The sequence below is a fragment of the Gallinula chloropus genome, assembly GCF_964237585.1.
Source record: "Gallinula chloropus genome assembly, chromosome: 25".
NCBI classification, from domain to species: Eukaryota; Metazoa; Chordata; class Aves; order Gruiformes; family Rallidae; genus Gallinula; species Gallinula chloropus.
Genome location: NC_140110.1, coordinates 5,392,004 through 5,414,940, shown reverse-complemented (window position 1 = coordinate 5,414,940; position 22,937 = coordinate 5,392,004). Strand labels below are relative to the sequence as shown.

Sequence of the window (22,937 nt, the reverse complement as noted above, 5' to 3'; positions counted from 1 at the left end):
ATACTTGAAAGTCGTGGCTGTCAGGAGAGGTCCCTGGGGACTGGAGAAAGGGTCACGTCACTCCCATTTATAAGAAAGGGAGCAAGGAAGAGCCAGGGATTTACAGGCTGGTGAGCCTCACCTCTGTGCCTGGGAAGATCATGGAACAGATCCTACTGGATGACATGTTGGAGCACATGAGGGAAGAGCGTGTGATCCGGGACAGCCAGCACGGCTTCACCAAGGGAAGCTCGTGCCTCACCAATCTGGTGACCTCTGATGGAGTGACAGCATTGGGGGATAGAGGGAAGGAACCGATGTCATCTGCCTGGACTTGTGCAAGGCCTGTTACACAGTCCCCCACCACATCCTTATCTCTAAATTGGAGAGAAGTGGAGTTGATGGGTGGAGCATCCAGTGGATAAGAAACTGGTTAACAGACCGTAGCCAAAGGGTGGTGGTCAATGGGTCTGTGTCCAGGTGGAGGCCGGTGACAAGTGGTGTCCCCCAGGGGTCTGTCTTGGGACCGGTGCTCTTTAACATCTTTATCAGTGACATGGATGATGGAATTGAGTGCACCCTCAGCAAGTTTGCGGATGACACCAAGCTGAGTAGTGTGGGTGACACAACAGAAGGAAAGGAGCCATCCAGAGGGATCCTGACAGGCTGCAAAGGTGGGCTGGTGTTGGGCTTTTCATTGGTAAGGATAAAACCATTTTCTCCTGATCCCCTTTCCCCTCTGTGGCTGCTGTTCCAAACACACAGGCTTTGTTTCTATCCATGCCAGTCCCTTCACTGTCTGTGGATAAACAGGCTCATTCCCAGGAGCAAAACGAGTCAGTGGAATTAGGAGGCAAAGCAAGGTGGCCAATACGAGATGGAACATGCCTGGTCTCAGCACTGGCATGAAAGAGACCTTTCTCCTGCCAAGCACTTACTTGCAGACCCCCTCAGCACCATATTAACCCCCCACTAGAGTGGGATCTGGGGGGTAATATGGTGCTGGGAGGGTATAAAATGTTCTGGGGGGTTAAGAAGGGGTTGGAGAGGGAGGGGAGGCACTTATTGTAGTAAGAGGGTGTGAGAGGTGTAGTGGGGGTGCCTGAGGGGAAATATGGTGGGATTTGGAGGAGAAAAGTCGGGGCTTTGGGGAAGTTATATGGGAATGGAGGTTTAGGGGAGTAATATGGTGCTAACCATTCCAGCTCTACCAGCGTCCAGCTTTCAACCTGTTAAACGTACAGCAGCACCTCCTGATGCCTCGGAAAGCCGGAAGCCAAACTCACCAGCCTTGGTGACTGCTCAGCAGGGATTCTTTATGGCAGCTCTGGGCACACAGGGGATCGATCCTCCGAGTGTGTGTGCCATTTAAAGCCAAATTTCTCATCTTGATACAGATTAATTACACATACTCATTATCATTTCTACGAAAAGGCAGGGTTATGCAGATTTACATTCACTCCTCCCAGGTAGAGCACACTCAGGGACACTTAGAGGGTCTTCTGGTGGTCTTCAAGGATGAAGGCTGGAAGTCTTCCTCGCTCTTAGCACATGCTTTTTCAGTTTCTCCATGGTTGCCTGAGCTCAAAAACACATTCCTGACCAACTAGTTAGGAACCCCTTTTTGCTGAAAACAACATATCCTCTGTCTCTGAATTGGTCGTTAGTCACATTATTTATCACTCCCCTATCTCCACTTTCTCTAGTTTCAAGGCTGTTGCACTGTTCTGGTTCAGTTTTGTAGCCGCTTTCACCAAACAGCTCACACAGTTACAGCCAAATTCTACTGAAATCCAAAACAAATATATTCTTAAAATACACAAAGTTATATTCATTATCTCAAGGTACATCTACATCAATCTATTCAGCATTATTACATTTCACTGAATCACTGGGCAACCACCTTCTCTGGGCTACCTCCTCTTGGCAACAGCCTCCTCTGCACAACCTTCTCTGGGCAACAATCTCTGGGCAACCGCATTCTCTGGGCAACAACATCCTCTGGGCAACCTTCTCTGGGCAAGGTTCTCTGGGCAACCTTCTCTTGGTAACCTTCTCTTGACAACAGCCTTCTCTGGGCAACCTTCTCTGGGTATCAAGCTTCTTCCAGGTACTGGAAGCTGCAATAGGTTTCCCCAGAGCCTTTTCTCTGCAGGCTGAACAAGCCCTACTCTCTCAGCCTGTCCTCATAGGAGAGGTTTTCCAGCCCTCAGATCAGCTTTGTGGACCTACTCGGGACTCCCTCCCACAGCTCCATGTCCTACCTGTGTTGTGGCTCCAGATGTCAATCCATCAGATGTCAATTAAACCAAGTTAATTTCCATTTACACCCCTGGAATTCAGCTGGATGGGGGCTGAAGAAGTGGCCTTGACCTGCTTTCTCCTTCTTCTTCCCATCACTTAGTCAGGTTTGAGAGGAGACCAAAGGCAAGGGGATGTTATTTTATGGATCCTCTCTCTGAAGGCTTAAATCTGGCACTGAGAACCTGCCTTTCAGCAGGGAAATTGGGATTCCCCCAAGTCCCAAGGCTTTGCTTTGATTCTCTTGGCACACAAAACTCCTGGGTGGCTCAGGAGAACATGCTAGGACAGGGGAAGAAGAGCCATGCTTCTCTGAACCTTGGGTGAACCTTGGTGAGATGCTCAGGCCTGTTCCAGGGCAGTTCACTTTCTCCTTCTTTCTCCTTCTTTCCCATCTTTTTGATGAGCATGATGTTGTGTGGTGTGGGATATCCCTTGAGTCAGCTGGGGTCAGCTGTCTTGGCTGTGTCCCCGTCCCCACTTCTTGCTCACCCTTAGGTCTCACTGGTGGGGCAGAGTGAGAACCAGAAAGAACTGTCCCAGTGGAAACCAGTGCTGGACCAAATGGTGATGTCTTCCCAATGCTTGTCTTCTGGGAGCTGGTGACATGCCTTGTCTCTGTTACAGTGGTGTAGATTCCAGGCTCCTGCTTGGAGTGAGTACTGTCCTTTATTGGCCAACCTGGTCTGGCCTCAGATATGACCTTGCTTTGAGGTGCATGATGGACTAGAGCTCTCTGGAGGTGCTTTCCTCTCTGACGTTTCCCATAAGCCTACGATCAAAACACCTTCTCCTTCAGCTGGATCTCTTCTTCTAGGGCACATTTCAGGGCACAGGCTGCTGGAGGTGTGGGTGGCAAGGGGACTGCTGGGGATTTGCAGCCTGACCTCCTGCCCAAAGTGAAACTACCACCTACACTGTGCCCAGGGGTGTGACACTTTTTGGAGCTGAGACCTGGAAACCTCCCTGCATGGGCATCACAGAGACCAGCTGATGTGGCCTCTGATTCCCAGCAGTACTCCTGGTCATGAGATCCCTCCTGAAGGTCCCCAGACACAACTCTCTCCCTCACAATGGCTCCATTACAGTTCTCAGTCACCTGCATGTGCCTTTGACCACTTGTGTACCTCAAAGGGCATCACCTTCACCTGAAGGACCAGCTCCTGGCCTCCATCTCCAGTCACTAGCTTGGCAGCTGAGACGAAGAGCTCCTGGACTGTCAGAGTTGAAGGAACATCTGAAAGTTCTATGTAGCCCTGAAGAGAGCCAGGAGTTGGACTCTATGATCCTTGTGGGTCTCTTCCAACTTGAAATGTTCTGAGATGATTTTGTGCATGATGAGCTGAGGCAAGAGGAATCCCACCTCCTGTGGGGTTTGGGGGGGCACAGGAGCTCAATTCCCCTACAGCTTCAGGGTCATAGATGAAAGCCAAGATGCCTGCACTGACTCCACTGAATCCCTGCCCCACAACCATCAAATGATGCCCTGCCTGTCACTGCCACCTGTCTGCCTGACAGTGGGACAGGCATAGCAGTTTCCTGAGGGGAGCACTGAAACCTCCCGTAGACCCTGCTCAGTGCACAGGGAGGAACTTTCAGGGGTGACTTCAGAAGGCTTCAGATTGTTTTCCCCATGCAGGATCCTGCTGCCTTTCCAGATCTGTCAGCCCTGGAGAGCCAGAGACATCTCCAGGGAGTGGCAGGTGCAGAGAAAGGGCTGCCTTGGGCTCCTCCTCTGCTGCTGCACTGAGCTGGCACCTGGGATGGAGGGAGCTCATGGCAAACAGGCTGTGCTGCACAGAGACATCTCTGCCCAGGAGCAGCTCCTGTCAGAACACCACAGGGCAGAGAGCTCTGCCTGCAGGCAGCGAGGGCAGACAAGCAGTGCAGAGAGAAGTTAACGACAGCCAGGAGTGGGAAAAGGCACCGAGTTCACTGGAGGAGAAATCTCCACATCCTGTCCACAGTAAGTCTTTGGTCGCAGGGCACATCCTGGAGGGATCTGCCAGACCTGGTCCATCCTATAGCTGGCATGCAGGAGAAATTTGTGTCAAACTCCTCCTGCTTACAGAGGGTGATGTATGAGCCAGGGCTGCTCCCAGCTCCAGATCAAGCCCAAGACATTGGCCGAGGGTCCTTTGGAGGAAAAGCATCAAGGCAGCATTGACCTGAAAGAGAAGGAGGCTGGGTGGGTAGTGTAGAATGGCAATTTCTTTCTCCTTTGTGGAGAAGGGATGGAGACCCCAGTTCTTGTTACTACATCTCTGATCTTCTCCTTAGCTGCTTCAGGAACAGGGATTGGGCTGGGCAGTGCCCAGCTACCAGGAGGGGTCTGCATGTCAGAGATGAGATGGGGTCTGTGAGCCATTCCATGGAGGACACATGGGGACAGAGGCCCAGCTGCTGGCAGGGACAGCTCCTGGCAGCAGAGACAGACTTGGGCAGGGAATGAACTACTGCAAACTCCATGGGAGGGACAAGTTGGTCACCTTCCTGCAATCAAAGGGTGCCTTCTGCGGAGCCAAACCAGGTCTCCTCTCCCACCCAGCAGAGCCTATTGCCCAAGGGCTATGGGATCTGGCCATGAGTCACAGCCTCAGCAGGGGAACCTCAAATCTAGGAGAAGTGCCTGTGTCCTACAACAGCCACAGAACAAAGCAGACAAAAGCGACTGCCCTCCAGTGTCCCTGTCTGTGAGATGATTGCACAGCAGGGTAAGGAGAAGGCTGCACAGCATGCCCTTCTTGCTTCATTTCTTTTTTTAGAGCATTGCCATTTTCTTTCCTGTTCCCCCAGCCCTTCGTGGTGCTTTTGGTCTCTAATATTTGAGTGTCAGTATGGATCAGCTTCTGCTCTGGAACCAACGCTGAGTGTCCTGCCCTGGAAGAGTCTACATGGGAACTAGGTCCACAAGCTGTGAGACATGATGTCATTCAGTTGGTAAGGGAGAGAAATTATCTGACAGATTTCTCATTCATCTCAGGGAGGGGGATTACTATGGGAAATGGTGAGGGGGTTTCCTCTAAGAAATCTCTGCTTAAACGAGGCAGGACTGAGTTCTCCAGAGCCCACAGCCAACCCTCCTCCCAGCAGTGGCACCCTCAAGCCAGCACAAAGCAGAGCTCAAAAAAGGGACCTGCCAGAAGTCTTTCTGAATACAGAGAGTCAGTGTGAATTGGAAACTGTTTTCCTCAGAGAAGAGTTCCCTAACTTCTCACTGTTCCTTTTCCTCCTTGGACAGGTCTCTCCACTGGATGGCAGCAGATGTCCAACAGCAGCAGCTCCATCAGCCAGTTCCTCCTCCTGCCCTTTGCAGACACACGGGAGCTGCAGCTCCTGCACTTCTGCCTCTTCCTGGCCATCTACCTGGCTGCTCTCCTGGGCAATGGCCTCATCATCATCACCATAGCCTGTGACCACCACCTCCACACCCCCATGTACTTCCTCCTCCTCAACCTCTCGGTCATAGACCTGGGCTCCATGTCCACCACTGTTCCCAAATCGATGGCCAACTCCTTATGGGACACCAGGGCAATCTCTCACTCAGGATGTGTTACCCAAGTCTTTCTGTTTGTCTTTCTCATTTCAGCAGACCTTTTTCTTCTCACAGTCATGGCCTATGACCGCTACGTTGCCATCTGCCACCCCCTGCATTACGGGACCCTCCTGGGCAGCAGAGCTTGTGTCCACATGGCAGCAGCTGCCTGGGGCAGTGGGTTTCTTAGTGCTGTGCTGCACACAGCCAATACATTTTCACTGCCCCTCTGCCATGGCAATGCCCTTGACCAGTTCTTCTGTGAAATCCCCCAGATCCTCAAGCTCTCCTGCTCACAGACCTACCACAAGGAGATTAGAGTTATTGCTTTTAGCTTCTCTTTGGCTTTTGGGTGTTTTGTGTTCATTGTGGTGTCCTATGTACAGATCTTCAGGGCTGTGCTGAGGATCCCCTCAGAGCAGGGACGGCACAAAGCCTTTTCCACCTGCCTCCCTCACCTGGCTGTGGTTTCCCTGTTCCTCAGCTCTGCCATGTTTGCCTACCTGAAGCCCCCCTCCAGCTTGTCCCCATCCCTAGATCTGGGGGTTGCAGTTTTGTACTCAGTGGTTCCTCCAGCAGTGAACCCCCCTCATCTACAGCATGAGGAACCAGGAGCTCAAAGATGCCATGTGGAAACTGATGACAGAATTTTTTAGGCACCAATAAACTGCCCATCATTTTCTGTATATCACTGACTGTGGAACTCACAGTAGTTAGTTTGATTTGGTTCAGTTTTTTCTTCTAGCTTTTCTATGTGGCAATAATGTGGTTCACATTCCCACCATTCCTAATTCAGTATCTCCATGTCTTGTGTGACCCAGATGCTGCACAGGATACGAGCTGCACTCGCTGGTTTTAAAACAAAATACAGGACCCAGAAGTGACTTGATTCTTTCTCTCAGCACTTCTCTGGAACTTCCTGAAGGCTTAGATCTGCTTGCAACATTGTTCTCAAGGACGTGCCCAGGAAAATGCTCTGGAGAGAAAACCTAAAGTGGGTGCAGTGTAGAGGCACATGGCAGTGTCCTCACACAGCCAGGCTTCCTGAAGGAGGCACGAAAGACCAGCAGAGCAGGGTCAGGTCTGTTCCCGTCTTCTCTGGGCACCCAGGAGAAGCTGCCCCAGAGTGATCACAGAGTCAGGGAATCATTAAGGCTGGAAAACACCTCCAAGATCATCAATCCAACCATCCCCCTTACACCTATATTACTATCTAAACCACCCCCCTAAGTACCTCAGCCAATCTTTGCACTCACGCTCTTGACAGAAGGTGGGAGTATGTGTGTGTGGGATGGGGAGGAAGGCAGAAGAGACAATAAATAAGAATCCAGGTCCACAAGTCAGCCTTAAGCCAGACCACAAGGTGATCATCACCAAACTGCCAGAAATGACCACCATTTCCAGCACTGACCTCTCTCTCCACTTGGAGAGGTTATTTGTCCCTCCACAGAAAGACACCAAAGGACTAGGAGAGAAGTCCACATCTAGACAGGCAGAGAGAAATGCAAAAAAAGTCTCATGGATTGGAGATTAAGGCAGAGAGTTCACTAGAGCAGATTCCATCACATGTGAAATCAATCAATTTGGATAAAGTAAATATTACTATGGTGAATATTATTATTTGGATGTTCTTAGTCTTGTTCTTGTCTTGCTGTTTCTCTTGTATATTGTTGTTGTCATCATCACCATCACATTCTTTATTGTAATAATCAGTTTGTATCTCAAACCTGGAGGTTTTTACTTTGTCCTTTCATCCTCGTGGGGGCTGAGTGTCAATGAGTGGCTGCTTGGTGCTTAAAGTCCAGCTGGGCTTAAATCAGAACACCTGGTCTGGCCTTAAACACTTCCAGGGATGGGGCTTCCACACCATCTCTGGGCAACCTGTGCCAGTGCCTCACCACCCTCACAGTATAGAATTTCTTCTCAACATCTAATCTAAACCTACCCTCTTTCAGCCTAAACTCCTTGTCCTTGACCCAGAGCCATCCACAGCTTCTCTGGGAAACCTGGGCCAGGGCCTCGCCATTCTCACAGTGAAGACTCATTTCCATGTATCTAATCTTAATGCACCTTCTTTCAGGTAAAAAGCATTCTCCCTGTCCTCTATCCACACCCCCTTGTAACCAGTCCAGCTTTCCTGTAGCTCCTTTTGGTCTTGGAAGGCTGCAATAGGTCTCCATGGAGCATTCTCTTCTCCAGGCTGGAGAAGCCCAACTCCTGCAGCCTGTCTTCATAGGAGAGGAGCTCCAGCCCCCTGATCATCCTCATGGCTCTCCTCTGGACTTGTTCTAACAGGTCCACATCTTTTTTGTACTGGGGAACCCAGAGCTGGACGGAGTAATCCAGGTGGGGGTCTCAAAAGAGCGGAGTAGAGGTGCAATATCACCTCCCTTGATGTACTGGCCACGCTGTTCTTGATGCAGCCCAGGACATGGTTGGCCTGCTAAGCTGCAGGCACACACTACTGGCTCATGTTGAGCTTGTCATCCATCAACTCCCCTAAGTCCATCCCACCAGGGCTGCTCTCAATCCATTCTCCACCCAGCCTGCAGTTGTGCATGGGATTGTGCCAACGCACGTGCAGGACCTTGCTCTTGGCCTTGTTGAACTTCATTTCACATGGGGCCATCTCTTCAGCCTGTCTAGGTCCCTCATGATGTCCCTTCCCTCCTGTGTCAACCTCACCACACTGCTCAGTGCATCAGCAATCCTATGAGGGTGCACACTATCCCCCTGTCCATGTCCCCAGCAAAGATACTGAAGAGTCTGGACTCATCAGTGGTATGGAGTAGCTCAGCTCTCCTGACTGTGTCCCCTGCCAGGATCTCACTCATCCCCAGCCTACCACTGAGGGGAGGGGAGGTGTTGGAGTGACAGCCTTGATGTGTGCCAGCACTGCGCAGTCACAGCCACACAGTGGTGTGTCCCCAGCACCTCACCAGCTACCAATACACAGTCCTCAGAGGGCTCCCGAGGGGAAAATTAAACCCATCTCATCCAGACCCAGTACAGTGATACATCCTGTTCTGGGTTTGTGAGGCAAGGGCTTGGTGGCTGATTTGTGTGCAGGGGTGGTTTCTGCAAGAAGCTGCCAGAAGTTTCCTCTTGGTCCAAGAGAGCCATTCCCTGGTCCCTGTGTTGCTCAGGGTGAGAAGGGAGAGAATTAGAGAGTGAAGTTGACACTGGGAAAAAAGGGAGATGTGGGGGTAGGTCTTTTAAAATCTGGTTTTATTTCTCATATATCCACTCTCTTTTGCTGGGGTAATCAATTAGATTTTACTATTAAATTTTTGTTGAGTCTGTTTTGCCCGTGAGAGTAACTGTGCCTGATCTCTCCCTGTCCGTATCTTGACCCACAAACCTGTTACTGCACCTTCTGAATATTACATACCAGAAGTGTTCTATCACTTGGCTACTTGTCTGGAATGGCAACGCTTTCTAACCATGACAGAAGGGGAATTTTCTGGAACTGTACCCATGGCAGCAGAAGAAATACTCACCTTCCCCTGTAACTGCCATACCACCAGGCTGTCTCTTCATCTCCCTCATCATTCAGGTGTTTCCACCTATCCTGATGATAAGGCCATGCCTAAGGACACCTTTTCCCCATTACTAGCTGCATGTATGCACTTCACTTTGCTCACAGGTTTCCACCTCTGCTTCCTCTTTGGTAATTCAGCTGCTGCTCAACTCTCTGGTTTCTTCTTTGAGCTTCTGAGAGTTGGAAAACGTCCCATCTGTCAGAAGTCTAATGAACTGTTCTGTCAGAAGTTCAGGGTGTTGATAAGTGACCTTTCTATGTATCTGATTGAAACTGTTCTGGGAGAGAATCCCTTTTAAAAGCTGACCCCTTCACGTGCTGCTTGGCCGTAGCAGCAGCTGAGGAGAGAGATTTCATGGTTATTAAACTGGATCATTGTTAACTGCTGTTTGTGGTCAGAGAAATTTGTCTGTGCCTGTGAGCACAGATGATGCCAGGAAAAGTGTTGGGAGTCCCAGGAGGTCAGCAAGAGAACTGCTGGTCTTGGGGAAGAGCAAGGTTCTGCATGCAGGGTTGGATCTCAAGGGACTGCTTTTCCTGCCTGTCCAGATCTCCTTAGCAGACCCATGTCCATCACAGAATGCTGCTGTCACTTCTTCTATCAACTGAGCCATGGCAGAAAATACCTGTGACTGGAGAAACGTCCTCCATGGGAAATTCCTTTGACATCTTCATCACTAAGGACCTAAAAAACATCCGAGTAGTAGAAGTCTTGAGCTCTTTAATGAAAATGAGTTGAAGAGCCATGCTTGTAAGTGCTTTCTGGATATTAATGAGCCCCATGGTGTCTTTTCTTCCGAGTCCAGAGACCTCAGACACGAAGAGGAGAATGATGAAACCTCTCAAGAACTTAAGTCAGGAGTAATGCCCAAAGTACCTTGAAGCACTAACAGGCCCCACTGGGAGCCATTCCTGACAAAGCCTCCCCATGGGCTCGTTAGAGCAGACAACTGGAGGCCATGAGGACAAACACAGGCAAAGCAGAGGCAGCTCTTATGCTGAGGACAACCTGGCTTGGTCTGATGAAGCAGCAATGCCAGTGCTGACCCCCAGCCCCTGGGCAGGGAGATCCTGACCCTCACCTGTGTCTCAGGGCTCTTCCTTTGGATGTGGGGAGGTAACACAAGTGGAAGGTCAGGACTGTGACACATGGTGACCTCCCCTGGGGTGACTGCAAGGAGTCAACCATGCTCCATGGCCACAAGGACAATGTGTCTTCCCTGAGGCTTCTGTGTCAGGACATCAGCAAGAGCCAAGGGGGAAAAGACCTATCAGGCCCTTTCACCCTGGCTGGCACCCTTAGCCTTCTGCACCACAGCCCATGCCACACTGCCTCACACCTCTGCATGTTTCCTTTAGGCTGCAGGGATGCAACACGTTTTCCAACCTCATTCCCACCCCACGATGACCCTGCCCATACTGCTGTCTCTTCATCCTAGACAGCTGTTCCCACAAACACAAAGCCACCAGCTCATCCACATGTCCTCCCAGTGACTTCTTGCATCACAGCACTATCCTCAAAATGATGTGTTTGCCTACCTTCTGCACCTGGTAATGGCATTTCTGTACCCAGCGTTTCCACCAGCTGTCAACCCCTTTCATGTACAGCATGAGGAACACGGAGCTCAAGTATTCCATGTGTCAACTGAGCACTGGATATTTCTAAGCAGCAATAAACTGCTCATCCTCTTCTGCACAGAGCTGGCCATGTAACTCACGTGAGAACCCGTGTGTATTTAGTAGCATTTTTAGTTGTTGTTTTTTTCCTCTTAGCTTGTCTAGGCTGTAATAACATGGTTCACTTCCATCCTTTCCTAATCCAGGAGCTCTTGGTCCTGTGTGACCCAGACACTTTGCAATGACCTGCTGTAGAAACACCAAGGGACCCTCGATACCAACTGAGGTCGTCATAGACCTTAATTCCCAAACTGTTTCCACTTTGGTCTGGACACAACAACAACAAAAAGAAGGGGTGTATATAACCTACATAACATGTTCTGCTCCAATTATTTGGTCATTTTCAATAAGCATGGTGGCCACAAATCCAGTAATGACATTTAAAGCCAAATGGTCATTTCACTTTGAGTCTTAAATCAGAACTACAGGGAGTTTCAAAATATGTGGTGTTTTTTAAACCCAAAGGATGCTTAATTCAATTATTTGATTTTATTCCATTAATCCAAAGGATGCCTCTCCATGCTCCTACCTGATTGCTATAGTTACACTGAATGGTAACTTCCTGGTTGGTTATGCCAACCAGGTTCTACCACAAGCCAAAGGGTTGGATTCCCTCAATATCTCAACTCCTGTAAGATTCCTATTAGACCCAAAGCTATCAAATCATTTCTTATGACCAATTTCATTGACCCATGCCCAACTTAGCCACTGAGAGATGAGTTTTTCTCACCAGTGGTGTTGCTCAACATGCACCATAACATGTCACCTCTGACAGGAAAAGAGTGATTATAAGTTGTACAATTAATGGGTTAACAACCAGGGAAGACACAAGGATTTCCACACCTGAAGGTCCAGTCACAAACACTGTGACCCACAAAACCTCCATTGTTGTCATTCCAATTCAGACAATATTCCCCCTTTTCTGGAACTGGGGTTTTCCAAGGTTTTCCTTCCTCATTCCAATAGAATGAATCATGACCAATGGTTATGTCACTTAGATCACTCAGGAGCCATTCTGGGGATATTGTTTCAACGTCCATGGCCAGTCTTTAAATCCTGAATGGCTCCCACATCCCCAAAAATTTCTCAGGTTAAAAGCGTTGGGCACCTGCTGGCCTAAAGTTATAAATCCATTTGCCACCCCAGGCTGAAGAAGGGGGCACAAACGTTTCCCCAGATGAGCTTTTAAAAACCCTTTCAAAAGCCCATTAGTTCTCCCCATTATCTCATTAGCTTGGGGGCAACACGGGGGGTGAAATCCCCACCTGACTCCTCCTTCCTTGGCCCACTCCTGCCCCTTGGCAGCAGTGAAATGACTGCCCTGGGCTGACTGAGCAGACTGGGGGTTGGCAGAAAGCGAAACCAATTGGTCAGGGCCCGCCCTGGATGTTCTCCTGCTGCTCCTGGAAATGCCTGGGCTTGGACTAGGCCAGAAATGATTTCCACCCCCACTAATACTATTGTTTCCCCTCCGCCTTCCCAAGGGCTCCAATAGAGTCAATTTGCCAGGCCTCCCAAAGGGTCTTTTTCTCTCTCAGCTGCAGGGGGGTCTCTTCCATGGGGTGCCGCTCTAGCCGCAGGCAGCATTGTTCACAGGCCCAGAGCCAGGTGGGGCAAGCTTCCCAGTGACAGGTCACCCCCTGGCATGTGCCTCCCTGTGGGAATCCTTGGATCCTGCCTGGCCACGTTTCACATGCAGCCATTCCAGGAGCCTGTCCCAATGTCCTCTGAGCTGGTCCTCTTGCTGCAGAGGGGCAATGCTGGCCAGTTCCTCTGAGCTGAGGGAGCTGGGCCTCGTTAGCTTGGAGAAGAGGAGACTGAGGGGTGGCCTTATTCAGGTCAATGGGTAAAAGCTGGAGCAGAGGAAGTTCCATGTGAATGTCAGGAGAAACTCTTTCACTGTGAGGGTGCCAGAGCCCTGGGACAGACTGCCCAGAGAGGTTGTGGAGTCTCCTCCTCTGGAGAATTCACACCCACCTGGATGTGTTCCTGTGTGGTTTAGTCCAGGTGATCCTGCTCTGTTAGGGGGGTTGGACTAGATGATCTTTTGAGGTCCCTTCCAACTCCTAACGTTCTGTTCTTGGATCTCCCTGCACGTCTCTTGGAGCACCTCTGGCCCCTCAGGTTTCACCAGGTGTTGGTGTTTGAACACCTCCTTCTTGGCCTCCACCCTCCATTAATTCCCATGAGAGCTGGGACCAGCAGCTCCCAGGAAGCAGGTGCCTCTTTTGTGCCCACTGGAACTGTGGCAAGAAGAATCCCAGCTTTGGTTGGATTGGGGCAGCCATGTGCCCAAGCTGCATCCCCTTTCAGCCCCAGGACTGCAAAGCAAGGATGAGGTGCATCTAGTCACTTGTCATACATTTTACCCTCCCCAAGGGGAAAGAGTCCCCTTCCCGTCATCTTCTGTGGGTCCTGTCTCATGTGGAGACAAGAAAAAGTGATTCTTCTGCCCAGCTCGTGTTTGATGAGGAGAAAGGACTCTGCTGGACAGAAGGATTTCTCCCCAGCCTAGAGAGCAGATGGCAGGGAGAACTTCAGTGTCTTTCCAAGTTGGTTCCCTGGAGCTTCAGGAATACCTCAGAGGAGCCGAGGAGTATGTGACACCTTCACCTGCTCCTCTGCTCTAGCTGGGCTGGACTCCTGGGACAGTGGGAGCTGATGAAACATTACAGCAATGATGAGGGACAGCTCTGCCACAGAGTAGCTCCTCTGCCAAGCGCACAGGGCTGGGGACACTGCCAGTAGGCATCAAGGGGAGACCTGAGAGGGTGAGAGAGCTGACAGATGCTGAGAAGTCACTGGAGGAGAAATATCCTCAGCACTCTACCTGTGAGTATGTCAGTGGTATGTCTGTGGGTGCAGAGCAATGCAGGTTCTGTTCCTGGAGGGATCTCCTAAAGCAGGGACATGGGTCAGTGTGTGGGGTCTGTCAGGAGGACAGATTCTCTATAGGACAAGAAAGTGCTGCCTGGAAGTGATGCCCTTCTGCCCCATCAGAGGCACAGGGCAGGACAGCTGTCTTCTCCTGGGCATGATGAGGGGTGCCCAGGGCTGTCCTTGTGAGCAGGGTCCTTGTGTCCCAGGGTCTGTGTGCTGGGGCAGGGACTCTGCTGCTGCCAGGGTCAGCACTCAGCCTGCCTGCTGGGCTTTCCACAGGGATATAGACAGCACCTCTGGGTTAAAGCAGTGACCCAGGGAAGGGCAATGTAAGGTCCTTCTGCTGTAACAAAGTGCTGCCTGGGTCAGCTTTGCTCCCAGCCAGAGCTGATCCTTGAGAAATGCCAAAGAGAATATTTCTCCAAAGGCAGAGTGTTTGCTTTGACTTTTCCTCTCCTGGGGGCTGTGCTGAGTGTGGTAGATGAGAACTTATTTCTCCCCTTGAGAATATGCAGTGAAAACTTGATTCTCATGAAGCTGTTGGAGCCTGGGCTGAGCCCTGCACACACAGAGGTTCCCTGGGGCAGTGCCCTGATGCCAGGAGGGGTCTGCAGAGCAGAGCTGAGCACAGGGCAGGTTGGATGAGGTCTGTGAGCACAGAGCAGGAGGTGAGATGGGCAAAAAGAAGGATCTGCAGGGACAGCTCCAGGCAGCAGTGACACTGTCAGGGAGGGAGGACCTGCTCCCAGAAATGCCCTGGCAGTGGGGATTTGGAACCTCCCTGACACTTCCCGACACCCACCTCCTAGTTTCTGCCACCCAGCACAGACTCTGCACCCAGAGTTACTGGGTTTCAGGCTGAGTGTTCTCCTTGGCAGCCAAACCAGCAGTGAGGAGAAACCCCTGAGTGCCTGTCTGTCTGTTCCTGACCCTAAAGCTTTTGCTGCAGCATTTCCTGCTGTATCCCCTCCTGTCCTTGCTGCCTTTGTCCCACCATTACCTGGGGCTTTGATCATGTCCATTGGTGGGGCTGGCACTGAGCTGACCCTCACTTCAGGACCCCCATCTGTAGGACTGAGGTTTTCCAGGCAGCTCCTGCTGGGCTGCAGCTGCCCCCCACAATGGCACCGCTCTCCCAGGGACTCTTGTGCCCCAGAGAGGAGCCCCATGCAGGAGACATCTCGGCACAGAGGCCGTGGCAATGCCACTCATCACCTGTGTGTGGGCAGCTGCACTGAGCCCTGTGTGTCCCTGGCTGGGAGCGGGGAGCTGAGATCCTCCTTGGGTAGGATGAGACCGCAGGAGGGCTTTGGAGCTCTGCCCTGTGAGACTGGATTCCTCAGCTCTCTGTGGGGTCCAGTTTCTTCTGCAGGGATCAGCAGGGTGTGATCAGAGAGCATCCAGCACAGGGCAGCTGAGAGCAGGGCTGATGGACAGAGCAGCTCTCCCCACGCTGCACTCAGGGGAAGGTTTCACTGGCACTGCAGCAGCAATGTCAGGGAGTTCTGACAGGAGAAACACTCCTCAGCTACAGGCAGGAGAAAACCAAAGCTCCAAAGCTCTGCTCTGCCATCAGGTCAGATTAGAGTGACAGTGCTGAAAAGCTCATTGCTATCCACAGGGGATTTAGTCTGAGATCACATCATCCTTCTATTTACTGACTGCTGCCAGGCAGGACTGAGTTCTCCAGAGCCACAGCTGACCCTCCTCCCAGCAGTGGCACACTCAAGCCAGCACAAAGCAGACCTCCCAAAAGGGACCTGACAAAAGTCTTCCTGAATATAGAGAGTCAATCTGAGGCTATTCCCTGAGAACTGGAAGAGGTTTTCCTGAAAGAAAAGTTCCCTAAATTCTCATTATCTTTTCGTCCTCTGGCAGGTCTCCACATTTGACAGCAGCAGATGTCCAACAGCAGCAGCTCCATCAGCCAGTTCCTCCTCCTGGCCTTTGCAGACACAAGGGAGCTGCAGCTCCTGCACTTCTGGCTCTTCCTGGGCATCTATCTGGCTGCTCTCCTGGGCAATGGCCTCATCATCATCACCATAGCCTGTGACCACCACCTCCACACCCCCATGTACTTCTTCCTCCTCAATCTCTCTCTTCTTGACCTTGGCTGCATCTCCACCACTGTTCCCAAATCCATGTCCAATTCCTTGTGGGATTCCAGGGCCATTTCCTACACAGGATGTGTGGCTCAACTCTTTTTCTTTGTATTTTTGATTGTCACAGAGTACTGTCTTCTCACTGTCATGGCCTATGACCGCTACGTTGCCATCTGCCACCCCCTGCACTACGGGACCCTGTTGGGCAACAGAGCTTGTGTCCACATGGCAGCAGCTGCCTGGGGCAGTGGGTTTCTCAATGCTGTGATGCACACAGTCAGTACATTTTCACTCCCCCTGTGCCATGGCAATGCCCTTGACCAGTTCTTCTGTGAAATCCCACAGATCCTCAGGCTCTCCTGCTCAGATGCCTACCTCAGGGAAATTGCTCTCATTGTGGTTGGTGTCTGTTTTGCTTTTGGGTGTTTTGTGTTCATTGTGGTGTCCTATGTGCAGATCTTCAGGGCTGTGCTGAGGATCCCCTCGCAGCAGGGGCGGCACAAAGCCTTTTCCACATGTGTCCCTCACTTGGTTGTGGTCTGCGTATTTCTCAGCACTGGTATGTTTTCCAATCTTAAGCCCCCCTCCATCCACTCCCTTTTTCTGGACCTGTTAGTTTCATTTCTTTACTCAGTGTTTCCACCAGCAGTGAACCCCCTCATCTACAGCATGAGGAACCAGGAGCTCAAGGATGCCGTGTGGAAACTGACGACTGGATGTTTCTAAGCAGCAGCAGCTGCTCGTATCACCAACCATGTAACTCACCTTATCACCACTCCCTTTTTTTAGTTTTTTTTTAGTTCTGGGTTTGCTTTTTTTCACCTGCCTGGTTCTCTAAGCTGTAATTACATTGTTCACGTTCACCCATTACTAATGCAGGATCTCTAGGTCCTGTGTGACACAGAGAATGTGTAATGAAAAGCTGTGCTTACTTGGTATCATGTCTGCCTGGAAAGTGCCATACTTTTTCATTCTTTTATTTTTTCTCATATTTGAAAAATATTTACTGTCTTTATCAGCTTAATCATTTGACTACCTGGGAATTTCCAGGTAATATACCAATGGCAGTAGATGAAATATTCACTTTTCCCTTTACCTGCTTTATTGTTTGTGGTCTCTTTCACCTCCCTCATCATTCAAGTGTTTCCTCTTCTCCTGATGATACATCCATGTCTAAGGACATCTTTTCAGCAGACTAGCTGGATGTATGCATTTCACTTTGATCAATGGATTCCAACTCCGTTTCGTCTTTGGTCCTGCAGATGCCGATAATCGCTCTGTTGTCTGATTTGAGCTACAGAGAGCTGGAAGACATCCCATCTTTCAGCAGTCTAATGAAGTGTTCTGTCAGAAGGTCAGTGTGTTGATAAGTGACCTTTCTATGTATCTGATTCAAACTGCTCTGTGAGAGAATCTCCTCTGAAAGCTGAACCCCTGCACACGCTGCTTGGCCGTAGCAGCAGCTGAGGGGAGAGATTTCATGGGTATTAAACTGGATCATGTTGAACTGCTGTTTGTTGTCAGAGAAATCTGTCCCTTCCTGTGAGCACAGATGATGCCAGGAAAAGTCTTGGGAGTCTCAGGAGGCCAGTGAGGGAACTGCTGGGGTTGGGGAAGAGCAAGGTTCTCCAGACAGGGTTGGATCTCCAGAGACTGCTTTTCCTGCCTGTCCAGATCACTTTAGGAGACCCATATCCATCACAGAATGCTGCTGTCACTTCTTCTATCAACTGAGCCATGACAGAAAGTATCCTTGACTGAAAAAAGGTCCTTCAGGAACATTCCTTTGAAACCTTCATCACTAAGGACCTACCGAAATCCCAGTAGTTGCAGAAGTCTTGAGTTCTTTAATGAAAATGGCTTGAAGAGCCATGCTTGAAAGGGCTTTCTGGATGTTAATGTGCACCATGGTGTCTTTTCTTCTGAGTCACAGAATCACAGAATCACAAGGTTGGAAGAGACCTTGGAAGATCATCAAGTCCAACCATTCCCATCCTAAGCTAAACCAGATCCCTAAGTACCTCATCTACCCTTTTCTTGAACACATCCAGGGATTGTGACTGAACCCCCTCCCTGGGCAGCCTGTTCCAGACCCTGACAACTCTTTCAGTATTTTTTTTTTTTTCTAATCTCCAATCTAAACCTGCCCTGGCCCATCTTCATGCCATTGCCCCTTGTTTTATCTTTTGTCACCTGGCTGCAGAGACCATCGCCCACCTCTCTACATCATCCTTTCAAGTAGTGGTAGGTGGTGACAAGGTCTCCCCTCAGCCTCCTCTTCTCCAGGCTAAACATCCCCAGGTCCCTCAGCCGTTCCTCATAGGATTTGCCCTCCAGCCCCTTCCCCAGCCTGGTTGCCCTTCTCTGCACTTGCTCAAGGACCTCAATGTCCTTCTTATGGTGAGGAGCCCAGAACTGCACACAGTACTCAAGGTGTGGCCTCACCAATGCCCAGTCCAGGGGCACAATCACTTCCCCAGACCTACTGGCTACACTGTTTTTGATACAAGCCAAGATGCCATTGGCCTTCCTGGCTGCCTGGGCACACTGCTGGCTCATATTCAGCCTGCTGTCACCCAACACCCCCAGGTCCTTCTCTTCCTGACAGCTCTCCAGCCAGAATTCCCCCCAGCCTGTAGCGCTGCATGGGGTTGTTCTGTCCCATGTGCAGGACTCTGCACTTGGCCATGTTAAACTTCATCCCGTTGGTCTCAGCCCATCGGTCCAGCCTGTTCAGATCCCTCTGAAGAGCCTCCCTCCCCTCAGGCAGATCAACACTTCCTCCTAGCTTAGTGTCATCTGCAAACTTACTTAGGGAGCATTCAATCCCTTCATCCAGGTCATTGATAAAGCTGTTGAATAGAACTGGACCCAGGTCTGAGCCCTGGGGGTGCCACTCGTGATCAGCCTCCAGCTGGATTTGGTTCCATTCACCACCACCCTTTGGGCCCAGCCATCCAGCCAGTTTTGAACCCAGCTGAGGGTCCACCTGTCCAGGCCAGTGGCAGCCAGTTTCTCAGTCAGAATGCTGGGAGAAACCCTGTCAAAGGCTTTCCTGAAGTCCTTGCAGACACATCCACCGCCTTCCCCTTGTCCATTAAGTGGGTCACCTTGTCATAGAAGGTGATCAGGTTAGTTTGACAGGATCTACCTTTTGTAAACCCATGTTGACTGTGCCTGATCCCCTGGCCATCACACACGTGCTGCATGACAGCTCCCAAGATGACCCTCTCCATGATCTTCCCCGGGACTGAGGTCAGGCTGACAGGCCTGTAGTTCCCCATATCCTCCTTCTGGCCGTTCTTATATATGGGTGTCACATTTGCCAGGCTCCAGTCCAGTGCAACTTGCCCAGTCTGCCAGGATTGCTGATAGATGATGGAAAGGGGTTTGGCAAGCACATCTGCCAGCTCCTCTGCCAGATCTTCTATTCCTGGTGTTATATTTGCTGGAATAGAATTAATTTTCATATTGGTGTCACTGTAGTTCTGTGGATTTGATTTATAAGCAAAAAAGTCTATATTAATGTGCTAGTTCCTTGCTGAGCAGGGCTTGCACAGCATCAAGGCCTTTTTTCTAATTCTGCTCCAGAAATGAGTCAACTGGGAGTGCACAAGTACCTGGGAGGGGACAGAACAGGCCCAGCTGACCATAGCTGACCAACAGGATCATCCATACTGTACGACTGCAGGAGTGAGCCCACCGTTGTGTTGCACTTGTTGTCTACAAAGGTGGGCTGGTTTCTTTCTAGCAGCGGGTGGAATGCTGTGTTTAGGAGTTCAGATGACAGCAGTGCTGATAATACAGGGATGATTTTGTTGTGTCCAAAGAATCAAGGACTTTTCAGTTCTTCATGCTGCTCTGCTAACGAGAGGGTGGTGGGCACCCAGGGAACTGGGAAGGAACACAGCCAGGACAGGTGACCCAACCTGGTCAGAGAGGGTGTTCCATGTCAATTACATCATGCTCAGCAGATGACGAGAGGCTGGTGGGAGGAAGAGGCTACCCCTCCAGGACACGTGGATTGGGCACTGTCTAGTTTCAGGACAGCTCTGAGCTGTGAGGTCTGAGCTGTGCGGTTCAGCAAGAAACTGCATTGTGCATCACCAGTTTTGTATATTTTGCTACAAAGTCCTACTGTTGTTTCTCTCTCTCTGCTGTCCCAGTAAACTGTCCTTATCCCAATTCAAAAGGATTGGGTTGTTTTGGTTTCCTTTTCACTCCCTTTCCCCTTCCTCAATTTCCAAACACATCCTCTTAGAGAGGGAACACCTGTGTGGTGCTTGGCTGGAGTGAAACCACAACAGGTTCCAGCACAACAGCAAATCTGCAGCTTTGAAGGTCAGAGGCTGAGAGACCCAGGGCATCTTTAGCCTGGGGAATAGAGGCTGAGGGAAAGCCCACTTCGTTCTGTGTGGAAAGAACATAAGAAAGTCTATGTAAAACTGTGACTTTGAAGGTCAGAGTGGACATGAGGATAAAGAAATGTCACTCTAAGGGTAGTGCTGTGGTGCTAGAAGTCACTCAGAGGAAGTGTGGATGAGTTGGCAGCTTTGTGTTTCCAGCATCAGCTGGTGAGGAGGGAAAGACAGCAGTACAGGCAGGGACATCAGGGAGTGAAATCAAAGTGGGGAACGGGGTGTGGTTGCCTGCAGTCTGTAGGTGAACTAGACAAGGCAAGGGGAAGTGTGGGATGGGCTGTGGTGCAGATGGCCATGGGTGCTGGGCAGGCTGAAATGGTCTGATAGAAATGAGGTCTTAACCCCTTGGCTATAGCTGATGTCCCTGCCACAGAGGCTTCAGAGGAGACACATTGTCCTCATGGCCATAAAGCATCATTGCCTCCTTGCACCCACCTAAAGAGAGGCCACCATGTGTAATAACCCTATGCTTCCCTTGGTGTCACACTCCCCACATCCCATGGAAGAGCCCTGAGACACAGGTGAGGGTCAGGATCTCCCTGCCCAGGGGCTGGGGGTCAGCACTTCGCATTTCTGTTTCATCAGACCAAGCCAGGGTGTCCTCAGCATCAGAGCTGCCTGTGCTTTGCCTGTGTTTGTCTATAGTTGTCTATTCTATTGAGCCCATGGAGAGTTTCTGCCAGCAATGGCTCCCAGTGGGGCCTGTTAATGCTTCAAGGTGCTTTGGGCATTACTCCTGACTTGAACTTCTGGAGACATTCCTTCACTCTCCTCTTGGTATCTGAGGTCTGTGGACTCATAAGAAAAGACACCATGGGGTTCATTAATATCCAGAAGGCCCTTACAAACATGTCTCTTCAAGTAACATTCATTATAAAACTGCACTTCTACAACTACTTGGATTTTAGTTGGGTCCTTAGTGATTCCTTGGATTTCAAAGGAATTTCCCAATGGAGGACATTTTTTCAGCCTGTCCAAGTCATTCTGCAGAGCCTTCCTGCCTTCCAGCAGATCAACACTCACACACTTTGATGTCATCTGCAAATTTACTGAGGGTCCAATTGATCCCCTCAGCCAGATCATTAATGAAGATACTAAAGAGAACTGGCCCCAGCACTGACCCCCGGGGAACACCACGTGTGACCTGCTGCCAACTGGATTTAACTCCCTTCACCACAACTGTTTGGGTCTGGCTGTACAGCCAGCTTCTAACCCAGCACAGAGTATACACATCTAATCCATGGGCAGCTAGTTCTTCCAGCAGGATGCTGTGGGAGACAGTGATGAAGGTGTCACTGAAGTCCAGGTAGATCACATCCACATCCAAAGAGCAGGTCACCTTGTCACAGAAAAACATCAGTTTGGTCAAGCACGATCTGCCTTTCCTAAACCCAGTCTGACTGGGCCTGATCCCCTGGGTGCCTGCATGTGTTACGTGATGGGACTCAAGATGATTTGTTCCATCACCTTTCCCAGCACCGAGGTCAGGCTGACAGGCATTTTGTTCCCTGGGAACCTCCTACTGTCCCTTCTTGTAGATGGGTGTCACATGTGCCAGCTTCCAGTCGGGTAGAGCCACCCTGGTCAGCCAGGACTGCTGGTAAATAAGGGAAAGTGGCTTGGGGAGCACTTCCACCAGCTCCCTCAGTGCCCTCGGGTGTATCCTATCCGGACCCATTGACTTGTACAGATCTAAGTGGCTGAGCAGGTCACTAACCAATTCCCCTGGGATTATGAGAGCTTCGGTCCGATTCACATCTCCATTTTTCCACGCAGGGGTCTGGGAATCAGGACACAACTGGTCTTACTGCTAAAGACTGTGGGAAAAAAGGCACTAAGTTCCTCAGCCTTTTCTTCACCCTCTATTACATTGGTCCCCCTGAGTCGAATAAACATTCGAGATTCTCACTGTCACTCCATTTGTCATTAATATATTTATATAATTATTATGAATTATCAATATTGATATTGATAATAATATTAACATTGGTATTAATATTTATACTTAATATTAATTAATATATAAAAGAACTATTATTTGTACCAGTAATATTGTTATTCATGTATTTATAGAACTATTAAGAAAAGGAGGGACAGGGAGAATCCAAAATCTTTATTGTAGATCACCAAAAAAAATTAGCAAGGGCTGAAAAAGTTTCCTAGCCAGAAACCCTCCAAGGTAGCCCACTAGCAGCCCCAGTAACCTTGGGGGTCAGGACTTTCCTAACCTCTGGAATGGTCTGAAGAGTCCCTGGTGTCATTTTGTGGCTCTACTAGTGTCCCCCTTTAAAAATTCTAAACATACAGCAATAGCTCCCAAATAAATCTATGAAGGATGAATGATGTTCCTGGGCTGAAACCTCCCCAGGTAGCCCACTAGCAGCCCTTGGAACATTGGGGCTCAGGGCTTTCCTAGAAGAGGGAGCAGCCCTAAGATTGCCTGACTTCATTTCCAAATTCTACAAGAGCCCACCTTTGAAACTGAGAAACGTCCAGGAATA

At 50.1% G+C, this 22,937-nt stretch overlaps 1 protein-coding gene across 1 annotated transcript; it reads left to right on the top strand.

Annotated features, from left to right (window-relative positions):
* Positions 1 to 5,544: 5,544 nt before the first annotated feature.
* LOC311200977 (olfactory receptor 14J1-like) lies at positions 5,545 to 16,667 on the top strand (the record flags this gene model as incomplete). The annotated part of the gene is made up of 2 exons (XM_084275276.1): positions 5,545 to 6,393; positions 16,662 to 16,667. 2 exons carry the CDS (start codon positions 5,545 to 5,547, stop codon positions 16,665 to 16,667), a joined length of 855 nt encoding a protein of 284 aa, XP_084131402.1.
* Positions 16,668 to 22,937: the final 6,270 nt, after the last annotated feature.